Here is a 12077-nt window from a genome sequence, read left to right as displayed (position 1 = left end):
GCTGCCGCTTCCGGTTCTTCTTCTTCGTTTTATTTACAGTTGGCGAGCCAGCGGACAGAAGCTTCAGCGCCACTGACTGGAGACTAAACTATAGAGGAAAAATCTATTCATATTATTATTATTATTATTATTATTATTATTACTACACATGACCATTTCACCTGAACACGTTTCCTTCATAAACTTTATTTTATCAGCATATAACGTTTGCTGGGTTCCAAAAATGAAAAGACGACATGAAGCAGATTTCTGTTGATACTGTCCTCAGATTTAAATAGTCAATGTTCTATATCTGGTTGGTTATGTGTAAATTATTTAGGAAGCTGCTTGTGTGTTTTATATAATATACCATGGGGTTCTGTATAATATTATTCCCAGATGAGTGATGGTGTTTTCTTCCCTTTGTTTCCTCACAGAACCAATGCATTTTTGTGTATTATACACATACCTTCCTGTTTCACAGCACCACAACTGTTTGTGTTATTATGCATTTACCGTGTTAAGTATATACATTGTTTTATTTACAGGGAAATTCTGCATAAAAAAAAAAAACATTTTGTATAAATGTAAGTACATTAAATTAAGCAGAATATAAATAAATGGTATTTGCAATTGAGCATGCAACAGCTGTTCATTTCCATCATCTTTTATTTTGACCTTCCATGTCCTCCATAGATTCAACCATGCAGTATACGTCTAGATGCGCAGCATTAGACTTTCTGTTCACAGTGGCAAACTGCATTATTTCAGCCAGCCAAACTTCAACCTTAGTAATCTAAGGATCAAAGTAAACATAGTGCACATTTTGTTAAAGCCTTAATAGGTGATTATGTTAAGTGTTATGTTTAAGTCATCTTTTTTCCCCCCTGACTTGATTCATCCATTAAATGGTTTACCATTTGTATTAAATAAATTAGACCTGAGTTAAACAAAGACTTTCATTTCACTTACATTTCAAATTCCACAACAAAGAAAACAATATCGCAATATTTTTAAGTAAGGCCTATGATTTCTTGTTGTGAACAGTAAACAAATGGAACTCAGCCCACTTATATAATTTTAAAAAGTAAAAAAATTAAAATCATCATAAGGGCATACGCATCAGAAATAATATTGAAAACAGTATTAGTGTTTAAAAAAAAAAAAAAAAAAACTTCAGTTGTTCTCTCTGCTTCTTTCCGTTGTTAAAAATGTCACAAGATGCCTTAGACTGTACTATATGTCCTTAGCACCATTATTGTCTGGAGGTGAGGTCCTGGATCCAGTCAAGCAAAAACTTTTTTTAAAGTTACCTTATCCTGGTGAAGAGATTTAAAACGGATACAGATTCCTGCAACAAAAGATACAGAGACTTTGTTCATCACTTTGCAGATCCAGAGAGAGCTGTGTCTTTTCCCACATTTCTCACCTTTGATGACCTTGTTTTGCTGAAAACATTCCAGAAGCGCAGAGTCTCATCCCCAGCTCCTGTCACGATCGCTTCACCATCTGGGGACATGGCCTGAACAAAAACATTCATCATAAATGAAGCTGCTTCCAGATGTGGCTTTTATCATTAACATGACTAGCACTGACTGATCACATACAAACACACACATACTGACCAGGTACAGCACTCGGTACGAGTGTCCCGTGAGCTTGGCCACCTGAGTGAGAGCTGGATATTTCCACACCAAGATCTGGTTCTGAGAGTAGCCATGGGTGCTCACCTTGAAAAAATATACAATAAGTATAATTCAGTGTTGTGAAAATTGAGGGGTAAGTTTCTAAAATATCAGAACCAAAGACTGACAACACCATTAAGTCTAATGGTGCTCATTTTAAAAAGGTTAAAAGAAAAAAAAAAAAAAAAATAAATAAATAAATAAATATTGACAACACAACACCCCATTGCTGTAATTTTAATATCAGACAGAGGCTATGAATTACATCATGCGCAGCTTGTTGTGTTTTTAGAAACAGAGATATGCTATTACAATATGCATACAGCATACAGAGTGCCTTTAGGGTTTTTATCCATTTTAAATGAAGTGGATATATTATAGAATCAAACTGTCAGTTAATAAAAATAAATAAATAAAATGATGTCAGTAAACATATTAAACTATTTCAAATTAATTCAAAAGAAACATAAATATATTGTATACTTAATAAAATAGCAGAAAAAAAAAAAAGCATTCACTTCCTGTACTATAAGACAACCATTTGTGCACAGTGTGCATCTTGAGTGACTCACCAGCTCATTGGCATGCTTGGACCAGGCCAGGTTGCAGACTTGTGAGCCAGTGTCCATGCACTGCAGTGGCTGTGAAGTGAGCGTGTTCCAAAATCTAATACACCGATCGGCAGTGCCGCCTCCGGAAGCCAGCAGGCCGTGCTGGTGGGGGGACCAGGCAATGGCTTTAACTGCAGCCAGGTGATCCATGTATGTCTGGACCGGGCTCAGCGAAGAGTGGTTCCAGACCAGCAGCTGGGATGACAAACACCCTCATCCTCATCAACCAGCTCAGTGAATCAATGCACCAAATCAAGGCAGGTTTGATAATTGTAATAGTTTTACCTTGTTGTCATTGCCACCAGAAGCCAGCAGCTGATGGTCAGTGCTCCACTTCAAGCCACACACTTCCTGTCTGTGTCCCTGTAACCGTCTTTCTGACTGCAGCGGAGGCGTCCGTATGTCTCTTTGAAGAATCATACGGTCACGGCTTCCTGAAGACAACTGGTCTGCATTCCATGCTAATGCTCCTGTAAACGGACAGAAATTCATGTTTATTTTTAGTGTCTTGGATATTCCTGGTAAACCACTCAAAATCCAACTCCAGGGTTCAAATGTTCATACCAACTCTAGCTGTGTGTCCCTCCAAGGCGAACAGTTTCTTCCCAGCACCAGCGTCCCAGATCTGAACATATCCTTTGTGAGTCCCCACTGCCACCAAGTTACCCTAAAAAAAAACAAAAAACACGACAACTCCTTTCATTAACAAAAACTAACTGTGTTGAAAGTCCCGATTGCAGTTAACAGTGTGTACCTACCCTTTCAGACCACCCAACTGATGTAACGGAGTCTCCCTCCACCGACAGATCACACAGCCTCGTTACCTGAGGAAAATAAGGAATTAATGTGGCACCACATGGGGACCAATGCTACCAAAAACAACAAATGAAATACTTCAATACTCAAGTTCCAAAAGTTGTTGTACAGACACACAGCGCAGTACCTGGCTGGTACAGGCACTCCACAGGTAAACACATGTGCCCAGCCCAACACTGAGCACGTTGAGAGAAGACCAGTCCACTAAGTTGAGGTAAAAGTCATCCTGGAGCTCTGGAGCATCAAGCACTTTAAAGGGGATCTTTGAGATCTTGCGAGTTGGTTTCCTTGGTGAGCGTAACAATTTTTGACTGTAGTATGAAAAATCATAGTTTGTAAAACCTTTGATGCTAAATCTTAAATTTTCTGCAGCAGCATAAATGAATGATATATATAAAAACAAATGCTTCTACCTTTTGTTGCTGACAGGTGACAGAGAGTAAGGGGAGATGTTGGCACCATCTTCTGGAGACAATCTTTTCGAATTGAATGAATACTGGCGGGAACACAAAAGGCAGACAAAGGCTCATTCTCCACCAGCTTCATTAAAATAACATAAACTGCTGTGCGCTGACTGAATAGTGATTCCACATCTTTAATTTGGTCTTTCTGTTCATGCTAAGCATTACAAAAGCATATTTAACATATCCCTGTCCAGAAACTTTGACAGATGTGATGAGATGAAACACTGAATGAAATAGATACATTGAAAAGACTCCTCTTCTCAGGAGTGGTTGGCTGTAAACGTCGGTCTTCTGTCTGAGGGTCCTGAATCTTTTCTATTCCTGCTCCCAGCAGCTCATTCTTCAGCAAGGCAGAGTAGGCCAGCCCATCTGCTACAAATGCAAAAATATTATTTGATTATTAAACAGTAAAAACAACCGTAATTCCAGAAAATTTGATTTAGAAAAATAGAATTTATGACATTTATGAAATACAATACCTTTGATAATATCTGAGGAGGCATCCTTAGTTTTTCTGTTCTGGCTTGGTGATGTCTCATTTTCCTAAGATTACAAAGGTGCTGTCATCCATTTGAGATTGACAGGGCATTTATTGTGATGTAAAACTGACCTATTGTTCAATAAATTAATTGATAATAAATCCATACATTAATCCTATGGAAGTTGATGTTCCAGTTGGCCCCCGCTCTTGATGGAATAAATCTGTCTCCAAGCTTATTGGGTGAGGATAAAGGGGAACCATTGGATGTTCGACTGTGGAGACTCCGTCTCACTTTCTGCAAAAAAAAAAAAAAAAAGTACAAAATGTACAGTGCAATGCAAACAGTTTAAGCGTTTTAGATTCTTATCCTTCACACAGTCCCATCAAAGAGGTGCCTGATTGGCCCCAAATTCATTCTGCAGTATGACAATGATCCAAGACATACAGCCAGAGTCATTCAGAGTTTTCTTCCCAAGTCAGTTTGGCATAACATGAAAAGACAGAGGACACCAAGCCCAGATTTCCATAAGGGCAGAAGAAAAGAAAGAAGGCTGTGACTCACAACTGGACTCAAGTTATCATTTTGGATGTTAATTTGGCGGAGCAGACGATGCTCATATTCTGGATCCATCCTGGTTCTTGATCCCACAGGCTGGAAAGTTGCACCTGTCAAACAGCGTTGAAAAGTATTAGAAACACGCCGTGTATCTGAAGGGATTTGAAACTCGGTGCATGCTTTTAAGCTGAATAACCATGGTAAGCATGGATCATTCAAATTCAGTTAACACAAGTTAACACAAGGGCTTCTTCATTGATATGAAGACAGCCTCTCTGTCCACATGCGTTTCTTAACTATCTAATAATTAATGGCATATGTTTTTTTTTTTGTGTGTGACGCTATATTTTCCTATAAGGGAGCATTATTAAAGTTGTGCAACAGCCTAATAACAAATGTGGTTAGGGTTAGGGTTAAACAAAAAAAAAACAACAATGTTTGTGATGTCAGTCTGACAGTTTGGAGGACCGGCCTTTTTTTTTTTCTTTTTTTTTTAATAATTGGCACCTGCCTTAAATCTTAACTAGATCACACTTATTTAAATAAACAAACAATCACATTAGCATGCGATATGCTCTGTCTGACCGTAATGTCTAACCCTTAAGCCTTTTCACCAACACAGTAATGCTTCAGTTGGTTAAAAAAAGTCTTCTGATGGCTGTTTGCACGTTGATCTTCTGTCATGTAGACAGAAAAGCCACCGATAACTAGCGTTAGCTCACTTAGCTTGGGGGCTAATGTATTCAAATTTATTACAGATAAACTTACAGTCAACAACCGACCAAGCAGCCAAAACAGCAAACAGCAGCAAAAATACTCCCCGGAGGACAAAGGGACGAGTTAAACAAAGAAACGTGAAGTTAATCGTCCTCACGGCGGATGTAAATGTTTACTTAAGTTTGCCAGAGGTGCATTGTGGGGGGTCGTGACGTCAGCTTAAAAACACGGAAGTGCAACTACAACGTGTCTCAAAGGGAACTTGATCATTTCGACCGGCAGTTGTTAAACTGTTTTACATCACTACGTGTAAAATATAATTACACAGTGTTGCATGTACTCATATTTAAAAACACAGGTCCACATGTGCGGACGAAATCAGTTTCCTCGTCCGTGAAAGTTACAGCCCTAATATTCAGTTTTGAGCCGGAGTGGACATGTTTATAGCTCAAAAATACTTTCAGTTAAAGAGGCCCTACAAGAACCGGTCCTGGAGGGGTTTAGTCCGGTCCAGAGGTCTCCAGCTCCGGTCCTGGAGAAGTTCGGTCCGGTCCAGAGGTCTCCAGCTCCGGTCCTGGGGGAGTTCGGTCCGGTCCAGAGGTCTCCAGCTCCGGTCCTGGAGGGGTTCGGTCCGGTCCAGAGGTCTCCAGCTCCGGTCCTGGAGGGGTTCGCTCCGGAGGTCTCCAGCTCCGGTCCTGGAGGGGTTTAGTCCGGTCCAGAGGTCTCCAGCTCCGGTCCTGGAGGGGTTCGGTCCGGAGGTCTCTAGCTCCGGTCCTGGAGGGGTTCGGTCCGGAGGTCTCCAGCTCCGGTCCTGGGGGGGGGGTTCGGTCCGGTCCGGAGGTCTCCAGCTCCGGTCCTGGGGGGGGGGGTTCGGTCCGGTCCAGAGGTCTCCAGCTCCGGTCCTGGAGGGGTTCGGTCCGGAGGTCTCTAGCTCCGGTCCTGGAGGGGTTCGGTCCGGAGGTCTCCAGCTCCGGTCCTGGGGGAATTCGGTCCGGAGGTCTCTAGCTCCGGTCCTGGAGGGGTTCGGTCCGGTCCAGAGGTCTCCAGCTCCGGTCCTGGAGGGGTTCGGTCCGGAGGTCTCCAGCTCCGGTCCTGGAGGGGTTTAGTCCGGTCCAGAGGTCTCCAGCTCCGGTCCTGGAGGGGTTCGGTCCGGAGGTCTCTAGCTCCGGTCCTGGAGGGGTTCGGTCCGGAGGTCTCCAGCTCCGGTCCTGGAGGAGTTCGGTCCGGTCCGGAGGTCTCCAGCTCCGGTCCTGGGGGGGGGTTCGGTCCGGTCCGGAGGTCTCCAGCTCCGGTCCTGGAGGGACACTGTCCTGCAGGTTTTAGATCTTTCCTGCTCCAACACACCTGATTCAAATGATCAGCTCTACTGAAGTCTGATCAGGAAACATCCAGGACCGGAGCTGGAGACCTCTGGTCCGGTCTCTAGTCTCTGGAGGGGTTCGGTCTAATCTCTTTTCTGCACAAAACACATTTTATATGGACACAGTAAACACAGTCTCAACCTCCGGGGGTTCTGCTGGTTGTGCTGTGTGTTACCTCTGTTGCTGTCTCTGCTTTTCACCTTGATTAATAGACTTCCTGTGTGCTCCATGTCTGGTTCCTCCTCTGCCTCCTTTCATGATTGTATTTCTTGTCATATATTCAGGATGATGGCAGAGAATCAGTGAGTTAGAGTCTCTGCTCTGCACTTCAGCTAGCTCAGCTTATGCTAGTCTGTTTCACCTTAGCATACAGCTCAATATACTGTAGTTCCCCATTGTATATTTTGTGTTTGTATATAGATAAAGTAGATCTCTATCGTATACATCATGTTTATAATAAATAAATAAACATGTCTGTTTCCCAGTTTTAACTGTAGCAGCACGGTGGCCCAGAGGTTAGGGCCCCTGAACATGTCCCAACCAGAACCTAGGCCGGACCAGGCCGGTAGCTGACTCCTCCTGAACTAGAACAGGAAAAAACATTAAAAAACACAATGAATCACCCACTGAGATGACTTATTTATGGAGGAAAAAGGGACAGAATTTTATATATATATATATATATATGCAACAGGACCAAGAAATAATTAATACTATATATATCATGAATTTATTTTATCTGTCAAACTCTTTTTTTGTGTGTGTGCAGAAAGACAGACTTGTTTTCAGCTGTGACTGATGAGGAGTTGGACCGTGTTGTAGTGATGTCCACAAAAGACATCCAAACTCTGGTTACAAGCTAATGTGTGTTCAGGTAATAATACGGCCACGATGTATAATGAAGAATGAGCTGATCATAATGGAGAAATAATCCAGGTAGGATGAGGATTATACATCGTGGTCATCTCCAAAATGATCTTAATAATTTCACCATGGTCCCATCACAAGTGTTAATTTATGTATTGGGCTGTATTAGTTTTAGGTAGATCTACCTGATTCAAGTGATAAATTACTAAATTACAAATGAGATGCTGAGAGAAGTTATATATAAGATTGTATATGGATACTGCACACTTAAAAATAATACTAATAATAATAACATTATTCATATAACATCTTTAAAACAAAGTTGACAAAATGCCGAATTTTGCATTCCCATATTAATTTTTCTGTCTTTTCTAATTTTAACTGTATATCAAAATGTAGCAAACTAAAATCTCATTACATGTATTCTGTCTAAAAGTTATGTTCATAAGAACTAAAAAGAGGGTTTATTCATTATTTATTTAGCTTTTAATACGATTTTCTTAACTGGAGTAGTGTTTTAACAATTGTCATAGAGAGCTTTTCTAAAAATTTTACTACCTAATTATTGTCTTGTTTTGACTTTGCTGTGTTGAAATTTCAAACATAGGGGGCAGAATAGCTCCACTGTCAAACTCTCTTTACTTCACTTCCTGGAGAGTATACTGTCGGCCCTCATCTCTAAAGGAACTCATTTTAACTTTCATTTAGGGAAGGAATAACAGAGAGGAAGAACAATGTCATGAATGAATAGTCATATAAACATAGTTACTAATAATTATTAATATGTTAAAGACTGTATTGGTGTGCAGAATTACTTCTTACGGGAGCTTTTCATGTAATATCTTGCTAAAGATGTAGTTTTCCAATAGAAAGGCAATGTGCCAATTTAAAAACATGTAACAAAAGTTTTATGGAGGTACATATAATTAAACCACTTTCCCAGTTGCTTAATCCAAAGATGAAAAGCTTCAATTCATTTTAGACTCTGTGATACATGTCAGAGGCAAATAAGCATGTACAAATAGTATTGAATATGACTGTCTGAATGGGATCATTGTGACCTATAATGTTAACACTTACACTGAGTTGTTGGCGTTATTTTAAAAATAGACCATAATTATCAAGGAAGTCCTTCTGAAAACAAAGAGATTTGATTGAGAGATCAGACTTTTGTGTAAAAAAGAAGAAGCTTGTAATGAAATATTTCATAATCTAATCATCTGTGAATCCCAGTTTTTGATATTTTTAGATCTAATGGCCCAGCAGCACCCCGACCGCTTCTTTAGATTATAGTATAACTGGATTATACTTTCACAATTTGTGTGGGCATGCCTGTAATAAATGTTTTGAGTTTGTTTATATGTTTTATGCTCATCCAAAAGCACTGCTGAATGTACTCTCCTTAGTACAATAGAGCAGTCTGAAACGCGCTGCTAATGACCATGTAGCTATGACAAAAGACTGAGCTCTGTGCCTTTAATGTTGGCAAGTGTAGTGATGATAATCACGCATGGAGCACACAGAGGGCCCCCTGTGAACTTCACTGTGTGTTTTCTGGTGAGTGAATCTATAGAAATGTACCGCTTTGGACACACAACATAGTTCTGAAAGTGTGAGGGATCAGCCCACCCCCCCAACACACACACACACACACACTGTCTATGTATCTGTCTCCTTCACACAGACACACCCATACAACACTGGCGCCAACAACCAAATCCCCCCCCCGCCTTCCTCCTCCTTAACTGACCTCTAATTATGTCATGCGAAAAAGCTGTGTCCCATTGAAAAGCTCTCTTAATCAAACCCAATTAATTCCGCTATTTTCCCTTATTATCCTTTGCAAGGAACGCGTCTTTCCAATAAGACTGTTAACTCCAGCCGTGGCCCTTTCAGATCTGCAGGAGTGCAGGAACGAAATAATAGACTGCACAATCAATCAATTAGTAATTAGGGACTCAGTTGTTCTTAATGAACACAGTAACCGTGTTGTAGAGGTGGTTTAGTAGTTCTTCTGAATCATTTGTCTTCCCTAACAACTTTCAACTTTAAAGAGAGGCCTCTTCATCTCTTTGACCTTTACAGTGAAACTGTATGAAATAAAATGAAAAGGTTTGAATACTAGAACTGATCATTTGCACTACAAGGATATAAATATTCTGATTATATGCAGTTGGGTTTTTTTCCCACCTTCTTGCAGGCAAACATTTCACTAAAGCCACAAGACTAATATCCATTTCACCAGGATTCACATCATTGTTTTGTTAAGAGGCGGCTTAATGTTCAGCTTTACTTTCCCAAGTATCAGGTCAGGAGGATTAACAATTGTGTTTGTGTGTTTCATCACCGTAACACTTGACAATTTTACCATCTCTGTTGTTAAACATGAAGCAACACGTGAGCAGATTGAGTTGCTGTACAATCCAGATGATGAGAAACAAGATCCACATTAGATTAGGTTGTGTTTTGGATCAGGGCATATGCAATGCTGTAAAAAAAACAAAAGGCATCAGCTGACACACTGTCAGTTTGTTTCATGCAACATGGGAGCGGTAACTTATGACCTGTGTGCAACCTGCAAATCCAGCCGAAATGTTCAATCACTTTGGAATACATTACAATACATTTTTTGGGGGCGGTTCAGTGTTGAGAGAGTAACTAGCAACAATAGCATTAAAAAGTTTTATTGGGTTTCATGTTTGAATACTTTGGAACTCTCTCCAGCTTGATCTGCCGCTGTTCTTTTTCCCATGCTTTTCACTGTAGCATGTACTCTGGCTCAACGCATGCTTACCCCGGCTCCTGAATGTGGCTGTAGCCCCGACCTGGCCCCAGATGAGCAGTGCCAAGCCGTCCAGCAGTTAGTTAGTGTCTGTCCAGGCCCGGCTCAGCCCGGCCTGGCCCAGGTACTAATCCCCCAGGCTGTCAGAGGACCCTGCTCTGAACTCATCCTGCAACACAGGAAAATGCTCTAATTGGGGGATTTTCTACATCATTAACTCTGATGAGCACACCCCCCCTCGCTCTCTTCGTCTCCACTCTTACTTCCCCTCTCTCCCTCTCTCTCACTCCCACATTTCTACTCCAGTTTAATCTCTCATTCAATGTTTTTTGTTTTACATTCTCTCACTTTGACTTCCTCCCTTTCTCCTTTTATCCTTTCGAGTCCAAAGCCACTTTATTTTTTAAACCTTTTTCATCCACGCAGTGCTCCTTGAAAACACCTTTCAGATGTGACCTCATCAACGTAAATTAACGTATGAGAACATTATACTAAAACATATGTAATTTCCAGCTACCTTCTTTACAGGGATAAAAAAAAAAAATTGGTTAAAAAAAGCCCAATCCCAAACTGAGTGCTTCTCCTGTGTAGCAAACACAATATTTTCTCATCCAGATGTGTTTTCTTCTGACATCTGTAAATGCCAAATGCCTTCAGATCAGCAGTAACTGTTAGAGTAATTTTTTGGCATAATTTGATCCTTGACCAGCAACAGCAACACTCTGCTGTTGTGTAATGCAGCATTTAATCACCTCAGGACATGTAGGCCAACAAAAAAAAAAAAAAAAACTCAAACATCTCTCCGTTACGTCCACTAGCCTTCCCATATGGCCTTGACGTGAGGTCCTTCCGGGCCTCCATCTGTTCAGGAAAGTGATGCACACACCGAGGAGAGCAGCTACCACAGCGGCACCAGCCCCTCTGTGAACATGTGCTGCAGCGGCTCAGCCTGCCAGCCTGGGGGCAATTAGGGAGTCGGACCCTGCGGTCAGAGGCCCCCCTGGGAAGCCCTGATTGATTGGAGTCTCATCTTCCTAACAGGCTGGCACCCTGCCACCAAGCCATGGAAGAGCAGAGAGGATTGGGAGGGGTGGAGGAGAGAGTTCTTATAGGACGGAGGGAGAGGTGGTGGTGGTGGTGGTGGGGGGGGCACAAGTGTTAGAGGAAAAGAAAGAAAAATGTCTGTGCCCATGTATGTCAGATGATAACGATTATACTGTAGTAATCTTGGATTGCTCTTTAGACTTAGTGGGGTAAAAAAAAAAAAAAAAATACAGTGACCATGTGGGAACGAGTGCACAGGTCAACATGAAAGCACTGTGGTGAGAAAGTGGAGATATTATGTTCTATCAAACTATATTTATTTTCAGTAGATTTTCATTCTTTCCAGAAGACGAACATCAATTATCTGGATAAAATCAAGAAGAAAGAACACAATGTGTTCTCTATGACGGATGCATCTACAACATGTAAGAAACAGAAATACAGCCATACAGGAAACACAGTCCTGCGCATTCTCACATTAAAGAAAATTAAAACTGGTAAACATCTAGTGCAGTTTTGTCCCCTATCTAACCTTTGGTTTATTCTTGGTCCAAAATCACATTTATGTAGCATCCTAAAGAAGCTCTTAATGTGCAAGGTAATTCTCATTTCCTGTGTGGTCCTGGCAACGGGGAGGTTAAACATCACTATCTGACAACGTCCAAAGCAAAAACTACACGAGGACTGGTCATGAGCAGCAGATGTAACACTTAC

General features: G+C 41.2%; 1 protein-coding gene across 2 annotated transcripts; it reads right to left on the bottom strand.

Annotated features, from left to right (window-relative positions):
- Nucleotides 1-176: 176 nt before the first annotated feature.
- On the bottom strand, nucleotides 177-5510 carry LOC115041907 (fizzy-related protein homolog). 2 transcript variants are annotated; one of them, XM_029499796.1, is made up of 14 exons: nucleotides 5361-5510; nucleotides 4599-4702; nucleotides 4203-4331; nucleotides 4035-4098; nucleotides 3797-3927; nucleotides 3505-3587; nucleotides 3219-3402; nucleotides 3034-3099; nucleotides 2840-2942; nucleotides 2561-2745; nucleotides 2237-2470; nucleotides 1605-1709; nucleotides 1409-1501; nucleotides 177-1330 (listed from the first exon to the last, which is right to left on the bottom strand). In XM_029499796.1, exons 2-14 carry the CDS (start codon nucleotides 4665-4667, stop codon nucleotides 1289-1291), a joined length of 1488 nt encoding a protein of 495 aa, XP_029355656.1. In that variant the 5' UTR covers nucleotides 4668-4702; nucleotides 5361-5510; the 3' UTR covers nucleotides 177-1288. The 2 variants fall into 2 exon arrangements, with proteins under 2 accessions (XP_029355656.1, XP_029355657.1); XM_029499797.1 differs by having other exon boundaries at nucleotides 3797-3924.
- Nucleotides 5511-12077: the final 6567 nt, after the last annotated feature.

This window comes from Echeneis naucrates, chromosome 4, assembly GCF_900963305.1.
Source record: "Echeneis naucrates chromosome 4, fEcheNa1.1, whole genome shotgun sequence".
In the NCBI taxonomy this organism is placed as follows: domain Eukaryota; kingdom Metazoa; phylum Chordata; class Actinopteri; order Carangiformes; family Echeneidae; genus Echeneis; species Echeneis naucrates.
Note: the sequence above shows the minus strand (reverse complement) of the source record. Positions and strands in the feature narration are given on the sequence as shown.

What these genes read in the sequence shown, in the direction of transcription:
- LOC115041907 (XM_029499796.1), bottom strand. Translation starts at nt 4,667, where the DNA reads ATGGATCCAGAATATGAGCATCGTCTGCTCCGCCAAATTAACATCCAA. An exon ending in TCAACTTCCATAGGATTAAT is followed by an intron (nt 4,099 to 4,202) that starts GTATGGATTTAT and finishes TTGTAATCTTAG; the next exon opens with GAAAATGAGACATCACCAAG. An exon ending in CTGGTGGCAATGACAACAAG is followed by an intron (nt 2,471 to 2,560) that starts GTAAAACTATTA and finishes TTGTCATCCCAG; the next exon opens with CTGCTGGTCTGGAACCACTC.